Source organism: Topomyia yanbarensis, chromosome 1, assembly GCF_030247195.1.
Source record: "Topomyia yanbarensis strain Yona2022 chromosome 1, ASM3024719v1, whole genome shotgun sequence".
Classification (NCBI taxonomy): Eukaryota; Metazoa; Arthropoda; class Insecta; order Diptera; family Culicidae; genus Topomyia; species Topomyia yanbarensis.
Window position 1 is genome coordinate 167,786,416 of NC_080670.1, and position 15,727 is coordinate 167,802,142.

The 15,727-nt window shown below is 39.7% G+C and overlaps 1 protein-coding gene across 3 annotated transcripts in view; it reads right to left on the reverse strand.

Annotated features, from left to right (window-relative positions):
* The window catches only part of LOC131680582 (uncharacterized), a 483,677-nt gene that overhangs the window by 221,444 nt on the left and 246,506 nt on the right, over window positions 1–15,727 (reverse strand). For 2 of the 3 annotated variants that reach the window (XM_058961303.1, XM_058961298.1), the window contains exon 1: window positions 4,212–5,946. The exons of the other annotated variant lie outside the window; for it this stretch is intronic. In XM_058961303.1, coding sequence (XP_058817286.1) covers window positions 4,212–5,218 — 1,007 coding nt within the window. In that variant the 5' untranslated portion in view covers window positions 5,219–5,946. Of the gene's footprint in view, window positions 1–4,211; window positions 5,947–15,727 lie in introns of those variants that run through there. 3 annotated transcript variants of the gene reach the window in all.

The window sequence follows — 15,727 nt, forward strand, 5'->3', positions numbered from 1 at the left end:
CGCTACGTTACCAATACTCGACTTATCTTTGAAGGACTCATACACAACAGATAGCATAGCAAAAGCGATGTTATGATACTGAATGTACGGATCAGATGTGTAGTCGTGGAAATTTCATGATCGCGTGAGAACGAGTATTTATACTTCGTGCTTGACACCACGTTGATAAATTTATAAGTGCTAAAACGTTCGCTTAATCACAGAGCCATTTTCATGTTTGCGAGAGTGGGTGATCAAGGAGGGCTCGAGCGATGTTAACGTGTGTGATCGCGTGGGCGCTTGTATGTCACGTGTACTATGTATATGTATATGTGACTTCGCGTATACTAATGTGTAGTGACTTCGCGTGTATAAATTCGAATGTATAATTGTGTGGTCGTTTACATATTTGTGGGGCTTTTGGACGTTGGAATGTGCATTTGTTTAATCATTTTTGAGATCGCCTTTGTAATTCGTGGTGTGAAAAGGCTCACCTAATCACAGGAGTGTCGTTATGTTTGAAGGATTGCGGGCGTATATTTGCATGAATGATTGCAACTGCATGTTCGCGTTTCTGAAGAGAGCTGTATTATAGTGATGGGCTCGAGCGTTTGTATGTAAACGGAATTGACCGTTGTTTGCGTCTGTGTCGCGTGCGTGTTACTTCTCGTGTACAAATTCGTTTTACAACCGTACAACCAAGACTGCTAGGACTAAAGCTAACAGCTTCCAGATGTGACCGATTCATGGTCGTGTGGGAACTGGGATTGGTACAATGGCACTTGAGGCCGCGTTTATAAAATCGTAAGTGCAAGTTTATTGACTTGATTACCTGAGCATTATCATGTATGCGAGCTCACGAACGTACACTCTTAGAAACAATGCAAATTACATTTGACGTAAACAACGTAGCGACGTATTTTTCTGTCTGACACTAGGATTTTACATGTTCTGACACGTAAAATTAAATATTGTGGCTCTTTCAATGTTAAAATCAAAATAAATGAAATAGGAAAATTAGAGAAACTCACATTTTTACATGTAATTAAATGTAAATTTATGTGATGTGCTCCTTTTATGTGCATCTGAAGGGACGTAAAGTAAAGTTAAGATTTTTATTTGCAGTCTAGGTGTGCACAAATGATGTGTGCACAAATGGTGCTATTTCATGTTCGCATGTGTAACCAGATTTGTGTTATCGCATATTAATGATTAAATAACACAATGGATTAAAAAGCCAAAGTTTTATAGAAATTCGAAATATAGTACAAAAAATTGGTGTAACACATTTCGTAGCATTAAAAAAAAACTATTGGCATTTTAGCGCTAACTAAGCTAAGGGACCGTTCATAAACCACGTAGACCGAAATTTGAGAATTTTTGACACCCCCCCCCTCCCCCATAGTACACTTTAGTAGACTTTTACCAAACACCCCCCCCCCCCCCCCCACGCCAAAAGTCTACGTGCACTTTTAATTTTTTTATTCGCGGGAAATGTGAAATTTGCAAGGAGCACATTATAATGTTCAAATAAAAATTAGCGTTCAGATTTATTTCAAGCTTTTTAAATATTAGAGAAAGATTTTTCAAATTGGTTTTTTGTCTATGACTGATCAAATCAATTAATACCTACTAATTCAAGGTGCTTTCCAACGTTTGTGTAGCGGAATACTTCTTTTCAAGGTTAGTCACTCAAGTATACACAGAAAAAATATTTTGTAATTTTAAGTTTATTTTCATGCACATCTTTGGAGCATGAATATAAACGTAAAATTAAGTTCCACCACAAATACACACGACTTGTCGTTCTTTCTTCAACGATTTTTTTATAATTTTACACGTGGATTGGAAATTACAGTTACTTTTTTCCTTTTTTATTAACGACTTATAGTGAGTCAATCTTTTCCCTTTTTTATATTGCAACGACATATAATTAGCAAGGGACTGGAAGGTGAAGTATTTTTTTCAAATATTAAGAGCCATAGTACTCAAGGAAGAGCAAGGATTTGAAGTAAGAGAGTTTAGAAAAGCGTGGAGTAGGGTCAATGAACAAGCTTAGAGTTTCCCGGCTACTTAACTCTTTGTCTTCTGCAACGCAGGAGTCAGGATCTTTTGGCATTAAATGCGAATCACCTGAGTCTGCGACATGTCCGGACAAGCGTAAAGTCAATTTAATGACTTATGCTGTCGGCTCCGAAGCTATTCAAATATTTCCAAAAATATTTATTTTTCTTATGTAATTAATATCCATATCACCTGAGAGTATCATCGCAAAGTATCAAAGCTCCGAATATTTTCGAAGATAAATATAGTGGAACCGGTTTGCACGGAGTTGCGTAAGGTCAAGACGTAAAATTTAACGGGTGTTTAAAGATTTTGAAATCAGTGTAAATGATTGCAAGAGAAACTGATTAACTCGAGTTAACACTTTGTTGTAGAAGTTTAACTACACTACTGCATTAACCACTGAAATCAATAAATAAAAAAAAATAATCCACTTATTGTGTTTTGTTGTTACAATGGTCTACAAGTGGTTACAAGTTACAAGTCTACGTTACAAGTCAAGTAATGGTTACAAGTCTACGTAGACTTTTTCAAAGAAACCCCCTCTCCCCTCGTAGACAAACGTAGACTTTTGCTAGACCCCCCCGTCCCCCCTATGAGTCTACGTGGTTTATGAACGGCCCCTAAAATGCTTCAATATATTTCTTTAACACTCGGAATACCATGGGAGCAAAAAGTTAGGCGGACTATCAAGGGGGCCAAAAAATGGGAAGGCTTACTTTAACCGGTCATATCTCAGCTATTACCTAACCGATTTTAAACCTGTCTTCACCACTGGAAAGGTATGTCTTTTGTATGTAAGTAACAAAATAATGGTGTGTAGTAGGAATAGTTCAGTAAATACAAAGAAGTTCAGATTTTTTTAAATATTCGTCATATAACTTTAAATTTAAAGCGATGACCTATAGTTTTTATATACCAATCGACTGTAATTGGATTTCGGCTACAATTTCTGAAAGATCAATTTTTATATTTTCTCAAGAAATAGACAAAAACACGTAGGAGTACAGAAATTTCATCGCGTTGGCAAACAACTTCGAACTCAAAGGGATGACCTATACTACTTATACACCAATCTATTGAAATTGATATCGGCTACAATTTTTGAAACAAAACTTCTTTATATTAGCTAAAAAAATAAAATAAATTATGTAGGAGTAGAGAAATATCATTTAGTTTGAAAATGCACTTGTTGCCAGCGTTCTGAACCATTCTTCACCAAAGGCACCATGAACGGTGAGACAAAACTGAATGCCTCCAACACTATTCCAAAACTGTTCAGTAGTGGTATGGGGTTAATTCGGAGGATTTTTTGCCGAAAGATATGAACCCACCAAACTGCTCTGAACTCCGTCTGTGATGATGCGCGAACTTCCGAAGATCAAAGGAGAGGTGAAGGACGAAAAGGAAATGATGAAAAAAGTGGAAAAAATTGACAAAAGCGTACCAGAAACGAATGTAGAGGCTCTGATTGAAAACGTCAATTGCAATTGTCGAAACGCACCCTTAGGTTTAACCGACATATGTACACTGTATTCTGTATTCTTAAAAAATCTTGAAAGTTTAAGTAAATTTTAAACCCTCTTATAGATAAGAAAGATAAAAATAAAAAAAAATAGAGTAGTTTTTTTTTAAAGTAACCGCCATTATTTTTAAAATTTTGTTGTGGCAAACAATTCGTAATCTGTCTCGCTTTACACAATCGGATAAGTTGGATCATCATATTCGTGCATCATTTGGATCCATTTTTGAAGAGGTACTATCAAGACTGAATTCAAATTCAACAGGGTAATCGAATTTGACAAAAATGTACAGCTCTAACTACAGATATACGCAGAAATATAATATTAGGTTATACCACGTTGGTTAGCTTAAATAGAACGTTAAAATGAAGACTCGAGAGCACGCCGAGATACGTATAGACTCCTTTAAATCGTTACATGAGTAAACTGCCTTAATGGATAATTTATTTTTTTTTCTATTTAAAATAGTTAAACAATCTTGAAAATAATTCTCCTGACATGTACGATTTGCTAGAGACCATCCGAGATTCAAACTAAATCGAAAGGATAACCTCGAAAAACTACACATTTGATGCTTTCGCATCCAGTTACACCCATATCTAGACAACCAACTCAGCCCTTGCGCCTGCCGGGTATGCAACTTACCTCTTACTTCTACACCGTCTACACATTTGTACTATCATTTTATCACTTTCGAGCTGTTTCGGAGCGAATGGCGTTATGCATTTGCTACGCCCTAGCGTCTTCACGGCATTCATATTTTTGCAGAAAACATGCTGTTCGATCTCTTTCAGACCGGCCGACTCTTCAGTGCTTTTTGCACAAGCAGAGTAGCCACCAGGCGCCTCCACCGATTTGACTCCTCTCCTCCTAGCAGTAGTTCCTGTACTTTTGGCTTCCTCTTTGGCAATTTTTTCTTTGAAATTTTCATTTCGTCGATGGCTGAAATAACCCCAATGGCGGGACACTTGCTGCTGTTCGATGGCGATCACCGTCAACCGGGTAATGTGGTTCTCTTTCGCCGTTTGTCTAGTGATGCTGGCAGGATTTATCTCGAATCGACGGGGGAGGATTTTCGGTGGTAGCACCTCGTAATTCTTCTGGCGCATTTCGACCGACAACATGATGCGGATGCGTTTAACCCGCTTGGAATACTTAAGGTTTTCTTTGAGATGTTTCTTCACCTGCTTGGTTTCTATTTTGTGAAGCCGCTGCAGAATCCTTTTATCTTTGCTGTCGTTCCATCGTTTAGATGAATTGAAGGTGGATTGCGTCAACAGAGTTTGGTTGCGATTGGATCTGCGCCACGGGACGAGATCAAAGTTTGGACTAGAATCACCACTCCATGGGTACTTGTTGGTATCTGAATCCGAGTAACGAAGGATCCAGTCACCATTCAAAACGTCCTTGGATTTCGGAATAATGTCCAAAGTTCTAACTGCGGGTAGTTTTATTCGATCATTTCGAGCACTGATTGCGTCGTAATTGCGATCAAAATCTTTCACCAGGTTGCTGCAGTCGTGCAGGTTGTGAAATTTTTTATTCCCTAACGTGGACAGAATGGAACCGTCACGCATGAAGGAACCGCTTACTTGCTGCTGGTTGAAGCAATTATGGAACAAATTTTTCACAAACTGTAAATGGTTTTGCATTTTTGTCCTATGGCCATATCGAAGCGTCCAAAATCTTCAACATTTTGAGCGGCAGTAAAAGTGCGTCGTTCATTGAATTCTTTTTCACTTGCGCGGGTAACATTGTTTCATCACCCAAACACGAACACACAGGGCAGGTTGGGTTTTATAAACACTCCCACCTTTCGCCACCGATCGTACCCGGAAATTTCCCCCCGTTCAATCACTTTTTTTGCTGCTGCGTACAATTATTCGAACCATCCACTCACAACCAATTATTGTGCCCTCGCAAAAACTACAGGCACCTACACCCCAATCGGCTCCTTAATGGGCAGGGGCACACCGATTTGATTTCCGCACACACGCGACCATCAATCACGATAGGCCCTTCGCCCGATGGCTGGTAGTTAGTATTGACCGGTTGAATTTGGGCACCGCTGCACACAACGCACGACCAGGACCCGGGGCTGTCTATGGCGAGAAAGTAAACAACATACTAACTGCGAACGAAAAATGTTTGAGCGCGGAGCCCACGTCTACAACAAACAACAAGGCAATGGCGTTACTGCCAGCAACCACCGCGAATGCACATCATGATTGTCCGGGCGCGTAACACAAAACATCGGCGACCGCCTGCGGGCTGAGCCAGTCAGCCAGCCAGCCAGTCAGCAGTGAGCGAGGTTTTCCACCAGGGAGAGAAAGAAACTCACAACACGCACCATCAGAATGCGCCATACGATGCGCGGCTATGCTGGTTGGGTTGACTGTTTGCCTGTTGCGATTATGTTAGCTAAGCAACTCCGGTAGGAGAGGAACCGTGTCGCGATCGTGAACCGAATGACAGCAAAGTGCGAGGGAGAATCGATGTGTTGGTAAGCGGTATGGTGTAAAATTTTCACGGTGATTAAATTACCTAAGGTGTGGTTTAATCTGGGCTGTGGCGGAACTAGTGGATAGTTTAAATTGGTATAGAAGAGATCTTCTTTGATAAAAGGGTACATTCTATTGATAATCGTTCGCTGAAGGTCTGAAGGTAAAAAACAGGAAAAAGTTGGAAATCGGTTGTAAAAATGGTAGCTTAATCGCATGCAGCATAAGAAACAAATTGGATTAATCTAAATGTTTGCACCAGAGCGCAATAGTTACAGGGTTTTTCATTGGTGTAGTGGATTGCACTGTTGTATTTTTTAGCAGAAGAGCAGGCCACTAGATTTGAATCAGTCCGACTTTGTGTTTTGAATCCCATAATCAGCTAACAGGTAGCGACGGAGAGACATTTGCTTTCTCGCCTACTGTTTTCTGGGGGCCATTCGCTTCACTCTTGATGTCATCGTCATCGTTAATGTACACGGAAACGAAAAACTACCTAAAATTGAGTTCCTTTGACTCAATCTCGTGGTATCGTGGGGGAACTTAAAATTAGGTAAACCGTGTTGAAGGTAGTTTCCATTTAACCACGGCAAAAATTACAACTCATTGATAGGTTTTTTATACTCAAATTTAAGTTGAATTTACCTAATTTTGAGTTCACCCCAAACAACTCAAAAGTACCTTCCTCCACGGAAGACCTTGACTGAGTCGAATCTCTCTTTTTGTTTTTGACAACACTAATAAGTGCGAAAGCGACGCACAACTCAAAAGTAAGTTAAAAGAACTTATTCTGCAGGTTGTTTTATTTAACCGTGTAGTCTTATTATTCGCGACCAGTTGTGCTTAAGGGGTCACTAGTGTTAATCCGTCGTATTTAGTATTACCTTCCTCGCTGACGGTGTTTGTTGTTGATTAGTAGGTATCGGAGGCAGCATTTGATTTGCGTTTGGCATTATTGCATGAGTCGCAGTCACAAATTTGGCAACTATTTGTGGTTCAATTCATGATGTTGTTGACTGTGTCTTGTATAGGATTACCTTGGTTATGTTTTTCTTAAATTCCAGTGCATGGTTTTCAGTTGTGTGCAAAGGGCACTGTGTAATTAGCTTACAGACACAGTTAACCCAACGACACGACTAGATACTTGCATTCCAAAACTGTATCTCAAATCAGACTACCCCTCAGTGACTCGGTAACTGGTACTGTCAAATTTGATATATGGTTAGAAAATTTAAGAAACTAGCAGCACTAATGAAGCTGTTTTTTTTTTTTTCTAATAACGATTATGCTCCCTTGGTTACACAGAGGAAAATAAACAAATAAACGGTGGGCGTTGGCTGCAAAACTGTAGTAAACTGCAAAATTGGAGCTGCCTTCCAGAAGTAAGTGAGTTTTTAATCAAAAATTAGATATTCGTTCAGACTCATCCTGTTTTCAGCCTCCTCGAATGCCTTTCTGGAATTAAAACATCTTCCCTTGTCTGCTACGAACTGGTCCGCAGTGAAAGTGAAGCGGAACTACGAGCTACGCCGCGTTTATTTGATCATACGAGATATTTTTCTAAAATCGAACCCAATGTTACTTTCTGGCTAGCATTGGAATTTACTGTCCAATGAACTTATTTAACTTTGAAAGAGAATACAACGGGGAAAATACGGATATGAAGCTTTCAGCTGGCCACGACAATGATTATGTCCAAGAGGAATCTATGCTTCATAGCAAGTTGCATTATCGGCCGGACTTTTTTTAAACAGCACATGTGCGCAATTCCTTCGATCCAGTGACTGTGCTGACCAAGGCTTACCTGCACCTTTCTGATTGTCAGTTGGTGCAACGCATTTGCTATTGAATTTTCTATGTCGGAGCTAGATTGCGTTCCGCTATAACCATGGACAAATTTTGCGGCCTACACAAATTTTGGAATACAAAACTTTAACGCCACTCGAAAGCAAGATGAAAATTTTAAAATGCTATTGCCTGTTACAGAACGAGTTTTGCCGCTTTGAGCACGAAAAGCTGCTAATCCATCACCACAATTAAACAATTATCTAGTACCAACGGAAATCTGTATTCGAGTGACTTGGATTTAAAGTGAATCACATCCAGAAAATTACATCTAATATCACCGTTCTGAATCAGTTCTAGGACTGAAACTTACAAGCCTAGTACGAGGAATAGCGCTGCAAATATTTTAACGCGAACGCCGCCATAAGAAGACATAGGGTTCGACCAATTGGGGTTGTGGCCGACTATTTGGTCATTCTCAGGAAATGCTGCAGTTTTTCTTTTGGAATTTATGCTCGATTAGGTAGGTAGGCCATTTATAGAAATTGAACATAAAATTAGATGAGAATGTCAGCAACCAGTAGCGTTTTTATAAGAAAGCGCATAAAACATGCCGCTTGTAAAAAATGAGTAACCTCTTGCTAGGCGGAAATTTTTTCAAGCCAGCAACTGCCTTTTTAAAAACCAAAACAAACCAATGCAAGAGCATGGGCGGTTTGGGCCTACAAGCAGCTAGTCCCAACATATGTTGACTACTGCCAATGTTTCTACATCGTCATAGCGATGCAACCCGCCAGAAATGGGACTCCTATTGAGTAGTCTTCGGAAAAATTGTCCAGAAAATGAGCCCAGTGATTTTGATGGGCTTAATAATATAATAATATTGTTGGTCTGAATAAAATAAACTCGAAAATATTAATAAGCTGTTCTCGTGTTTTAGGTTACGATAATTAACTGACTAGGTGCAATGTCAACTCGTACAATGTGCTACATTTCATCTTGTGCCACCGCGGTGCAGCGGTGAAAGTTCGACGAAAACCATGCGGGTTCTTTTGTCCTTATTAAATGTTAAAATAGTACATTACTTCCTTACAAGCACGACGTGCACACCAACGGCAATCCATCCAATGATTTGAAGGCGGAATATCATCATATTTATTGATAGAACATGGCCTCATAAATGCGAGCGGTTTTCGGTTTTTTCGTAAGGAGTATCTTGTCGAACACGTCTGGATACATCGCGTGAAAGGGTCCTTCAGTTACAATATCTGTAGCATTACATTCATCAATACGAGCATTCTAATAATTCATCGTTTAACACGCACCTTTTAGACTGTACAAGTTTACTGGATGTGACAATGCATTTGCTCATAAATCTTCTGATCCTTAACTTTCCGGAAGTCGCGCTAGTGCACTGAGTGCACGCTGCTTTGAAAATCTAGCGAAATCGTCTTAGCGCACCAGCGGCTGCTCGTTCAGTGGGCCATTTGCGCGACTTCCAGAGGGTTAAACATGTATTTCACAGAAGTGAGCGGTCGTACAAGTGCACTTGGTAAAGATTTTCTTCCCTAGTATAATCTAAACACATATGTGAGGTTTCATATGGGTGAGCAACCATCCGTGGGTATCGTGTGGCAAAGACTTTCCTGCAAGTTCACAATTGCGGAAGCGCACTCAAATGAAAGAGCTACCGTACAAGTAAACTGTGAACTCGCACACTTGTGCTTTTATAGGGTGAGATACCGTAGTGTGTGTGGTAAAAATTATATACTGAAAACGGTCCATGCTCCCTGGTGATAGCTGCATCTGGCAATTGATTTCCGCTGTTAGGTCGGAATATACTACTCTCTGGCGACATGAAAAGTCGATTTGCTACAAAAAATTAGAATGTCGTTAAAATTCTACTAGCAGTCAACAAACTCATCTGATTCTTACCTTACTCTAGAACACTTATTTTCTGTACTAGTGGATAACTGTTTACACTTCAGTTGCTAAATAAAGCATTCAAACGACGAATCTCAAGGATTTTTTGTTTGACCACGGCATTATTTCCATTGTTCTTCGCATATCGCAGGGTATTGATCGCTTCCTGGCAGGAATAGTCGGTCGGCGAAACGCAAGTTATCGTTAATGTAAGCGAATCTCCATCCAGTGAATCCTGCACCCAACGCAATTTCTTAATGCAAAAAAGGCATTACATCCTTTCGTGCATATCCCGAATTAGAATCATGCCTTCTTCGCATTGTAGACCAAGCATAGCTACAGCATTATACTAACACAGCTTGATTCATCATGAAATAAATTGATTGAGAATACACGCTACCATATTATCCTGAAATGATTTGTGCTCAGATTGATTTGCGGTGATCGTTAACCAGGGCGGTGATGTGCGCTCAAGAGGATGACATGGCGTCATATTGGCGCAGTCAACATAAAAAACTTTGTTTATAACAAAACGATAAACGACACGAATGAACTTATGATGAATGAAGTTCATGTTTGACAATACTGGGTTGTTTACCTCGTCAATTGCGTAAGTGCGAGTGCAACGGGTGCTCATCAGTTGCATTCGAGCTCACGTAACTCCCATGTAAACAAACCACCGAGAATTGTCAAACAAAGTTCATCCGGCTCATTTTGTGGGGTTATGTCGGTTGATGTAAAACCTAATTGTCACACTCTGTATGTAGAGATAGGGATGCCAGTTACCTGTGTGCGATGGATTCGCATGTTTGGGAAATAATACAAACTGAAATGAGTACCTGCCACTGCTGCTCAAAAGTGTAAAACCATGTCATCACTGCCCTTATAGTTTATGATACTTTAAACTTAAATACTTTTACTGTGAAATACTTATATAATATCACCTGAAAATACTGTTGATATGAGGAATGCCAGAAATGATTGGCGGACGGCTTCTATCAGACAAATGTCGAAATTTGTTAGCCCAATGTTCCCATATAGGTAACTTTCTTCTGCGTATAGTGCACTTAAAAAAACATTAATCATTATTAACATTTATGAACCTATCTAGTGGCTACAACTCGCATATCGCTGGTAAATTTAGGGTTGAAAGAACGCTGAAAGCTCAATATAAAATCAACACATAATCATCACCCACACCCCATCAATTTGATGATGCTATAAACTGTTCTCTCCAATATGCAGCATGTGATCAGTAGAAAGGCGAAATGGAAACAGGTCCTTGAGCGTGTATTAGTATTTTCAGAGCGCACATTTATTCGAGTGGAGATGTCCTTTACAAATGTATTAGTGCGTCATTTCAATACTAATACTCCGATATCGTTAAATTCACTGATACATTCCCAACTGTGGGTTTGTGTAAGTTTCTGTGGTGTAATCGCCATTTAATGCATTTTTGTCCCGGACCAATACCGCTTTCTATGCATTATACCAGTTACAATGCAAAATTCTCATTAGAATCATGCTTATTCGCATGTAATTCATACGGCTCGCGTTTTGGGTGTGTAAATCAATTTTGATGCTCTGTTTGTCACATAACTAAATGATCCTCCGGAGAAACACGAACGTAAATTTAACAATACAACGAAACCAAAGGAAAATAATTGACCGACTCCATTATTATAACCTTCTCCAGTGGCTTGATATTTTTTTGGTCGCTTCAATCCGGCCAAATATAGGTATCAAGTGAAATGTGCTGTTTGTGATCGTTGACCAAACCCTTCGACCGATTGAGTAGATAGATTATAAAAAAAGATGGGTGGGTAATGTCAGAGACATAACCGGAGTGAAGTAGAATACACTTTAGACCGGTAAATTCTGCTCTGGAATTAGCAATTTCTATGCGATTTTGTCGACTTTAGCACATTCATAGTTTATTTGGAGTATTTTTGGAATTATCAATTATCGTAAGTCCACCGGAGGAAAGGCTCCCCGCAAGCAGTTGGCAACAACCCCCTGGCAACCCTATACCATCATATGGAGTTTGACAGCGACCGACATATATGGGGCGTTATAGCTATAAAGCCCCAAACAAAGAATTATGTTCGGCACTATGCTCGATATTCAAGCATTCCACACGACGTTTTGCATCTTGTGGGATGATTTAATAATTTAATTTAATCGACATTTTGTAACTAAATACAGCTTCTAATCATTCGGTTCAAAATCAATGTTTTGCCTTTCATGGCAGTGATGCTGGCTGTACAGAGACGTCGTCCTTGACAGGGAGCTGGTTGGCAACGAAGGCCGTGTAAAAGTGCCCCAGTCACCGTTGGCGTTAAGAGCCTCATCGCTACCGAACAGAAACAGTCGCCCTGCGAAAAATTCACAGCTATCAGAAATCGAGCGGGCCTAAATTGTGACCCAAAATAAACCACAAACCAACAAGTTGTTTTCAGAACCAGCCAATTATAAAGTATTATTATTATAAATGAAATTTTCCATTGCCTTACAACCTCCCTCTCCTCCCGGCTTGAATAACTATCAATCTTGATGATGCTGTGCGGCGGGGGCACTAGTTTTTATTATGGTGGAAAATTTAGGTTTGCTCGTTTTTCCCAAAAGTTTTTTAGCTGTGCTGTTTTCAAAGAAGTTGTAGTTGAATTCAAAATAAAATAGTTTATTTCTATTGTCAGAGATGGACCTTCCAACGAAAACTAGTCTGGCTCGCTTGGAATCGAATTGTATGGACCAACCACTGCTTTCACAAAATCTGTTATTTTCAGTAATTGAACATTCTACATTTTTGTAAATTGAATCATTACACTAACCTGTCTACAAATCACACAAATAACTTTTTTATTTTGTGCCATTCTACTTGAAAGCGACGATATTGTTCACAAGTGGCTCACTTACCATCCAACGCTCTTGGCAAGCCACTTTCTGATGCTTGTAATAAAATTTCAATTCGATTCTTTGTCGATAAATTGATGGCCCTGAAAAGGGCCTTTTCTTTGGGCAGTGTTCGAAATTTACTTGGTGCTGGTGTATATGGTAACAGTTTTGGTGCCATGGAAGACGGCGTGCTTGGCCAACTCTTCTGACAGCAGCAAACGGACTGCGGTTTGAATTTTGCGGGAGATGCTGCAAGCGAACTGCTGCATGCCGCTGCTGGAAACGAACTGAGCGTGAGCAACAGCATGCTGAGTTTTTATACCTGACTACAGCACAATGTAAGCTCGTCCTTTTTTGTGTTGTCCTCAATATGTGTTCGTCGTAGCTCCACCCCTTTGTTGGTCGACGACATATTTTTGATAAAGAACAAAATTGAAATTGTGTTTCCACTACGGAGATTATCGAACACTCAGGGTAAAGAGAGTAATGTAATACGGCACCTTGGTAAAATGTTTGAGAATTGAAACCTTTCTTGAATGCGCCTAGTAAAAATGTTTTCCACTTCACTCCAGTTTCTTTCTGACCATATTTGCAATTTACGTACTGAAATAAATCATAATTTAGGGTTTAACCCAAATTGCTCTCCAGGGAGAAACAGTCCATGAAACAGAAAATGCAAACTTATTCTTTGAAATGGTTTTGGTGGCCATGAAAAGGGCCTTTTTATAATGATACAAGTGAGTTCTACCTTTTCAACTTCCAAATCCATACAAAGTGCGTCCCTGCCGCTTCAGAGTATAGACGACATTCATTGCGGTTTTGCGCTTGGCGTGTTCAGTGTAGGTCAAGGCATCTCGGATGACATTTTTCTGCACACCATCAGCATTCGTAGATTAAATTGGAGATGCATTTTACACCACCACGACGAGCCAGACGCCGAATTTGGTGATTCCCTGGATTTTATCACGAAGAACCTTGCGATGACGCTTGGTACGGGAACGCAAATATCATACCGCTCATTGTACCGTCCGGACGAGCATGTTGCTCGTGTGGTAAGCGAGCACCCACTGATACAAAACAAGCTCGCGTGTCCTGTATATATACCATTCCCGTATGTAATGAAACGCTTACATGCTCCTTTTTGACGGCTCTGCGTGGGATATGCTGGCAAATTGCGCATTTTCCTCGCTGTTTCCGAAGGATTTTCTGAAAATCCTTGTTTTGGTTTATTTATAGTAGTCGCAGTAATTCCGAAATTTAATACGAAATACGTGCACAAATTTCCGATCAGATAGTGCAAAAATATTGCGATTTCGTCCAGTAGAACGGAAGATATTCGCATTTCAAACCTGGGAAAATTTCTCAACTGAAATTTTTGAAACGGGACCCCATATTGAAACGTTAGAAGTATTCTACTTCAAAATCACGCGACTTCGACTGGATACGGGAACTATCGCCGTCGAAGCAAACGTTCGTTCGTGTAGCTTAACATAATCTAGAATCACGAGGCAAAACAGTTTTCACCGGTAATAAATTTCACTATTCCACAGGGGACACATCTGATTATAAAAGTTGTTGTAAACATTATATATGGTTGCTCAGCAACTGAAAATCAGATAAACAAAAAAGTGTTGCAGGAAAAATTATTTTGTGGTTCGCATCGAGGGGTAGCTCAATGTGCTAGTAACTGGCGATAAATATCTCGGACATTTTTTTTCGGCGAATTTCATTAAGTTTCAGGTCGTGTCGTTGGTTAACCTCACTTTTCTTGACAGTTCACTTGTACTGTTTACATGGACTTAGAAAATTTTTGTGGACGAACTGCGTGTTGAGAACCTTTTTCTTGTCGGTAACGCATTAACTGTGTTGTTCTCCACAACTTGGGATTCAGCCCATATGCCTTCTCTCGCATGATCGTTCACGTCCATGGCTTGATCGGTACAGCGAATTCGGAAGTTCTGGTTTGTTTCTTGCTCTTACGGGACGCTGTTGTAAATCCGTATTTATCAGCATATATGTCGCTGGTTGTTGGTTTGAAGAAACTAATCGTTGGTATTTCGTTGTTGATACAGTCAATTTTGATATAAAAACCGCATCAGTTGTTGATTGACCAATTGATTGTGTTTTTTGGTATTGGCTGTCGTAGATTTTGCTTAGCAACTTCTGGTTACAAAACTGACACGTAGGAATCTGAGCAGAGTAGGTGTACAACGTTATTTGCCAACCGTATTTTAACAACACGAACGCCGTTGCGAATGCCACTGAATTATTTTTCTCAACTAACGTTTGTAACGGATCCCACTTCTCCTTATTTTGACATAAATCTTTTAATGTGTTCTCTAATGCGTGGCGCTAAATCACATAACTCACCTTAATTTTATCGTCATACAAATATTGATTTTCACGTCGTTATATTCGACGCCGTGTTGCATGTTGTTCTTCGTAATTAAGTTTTCTGCCTGGAATTAATTTTTTTAATTTGTTTATATATTTATATATCTATATTGGTGTAACTTATTGTATGTCATTTCCTTGAAATTATGATCTGTTTTATCTTTCAGTAATAGTTCAACAGTACAAGATGGTATGTCAAAGAGGATTGTTTTGTAAACAATCGAAATAATATTTTTTTGCTTTATAGGCACTTCTATTTTTTGTGGATGGTACATTTCTCTGCACAGCCAAAAGTGACGATATAATAGGGGAGACCGGGGCTAGTTGGCTGTGACTGTGATGTAGCTAGATTTTGCAAAATAGAACACGTGGCATGCAAGGGCAGACTGTTGGCAACATCTCTGAGTTTTATTAGAATGTTTGATGCATTGTCTCCATTTTAGAGACAAAAATAAGCGACGCGGTAGCTTGTGGTTTGCCCTCTTCTTGGTACCACTCCTGAACCAACTCGAACACGTATGCGGCAACGACCTAATCGTAGCTTGTGCCGATGATAAAAGTATTATCGCTACCACGACGGCAAAAATAGAGCGAATACGTGACGTCTTCTCCCGTTTCTCTCGGGTTTCGGGCGCGAGACTAAACTTGTCGAAAACAACTCCA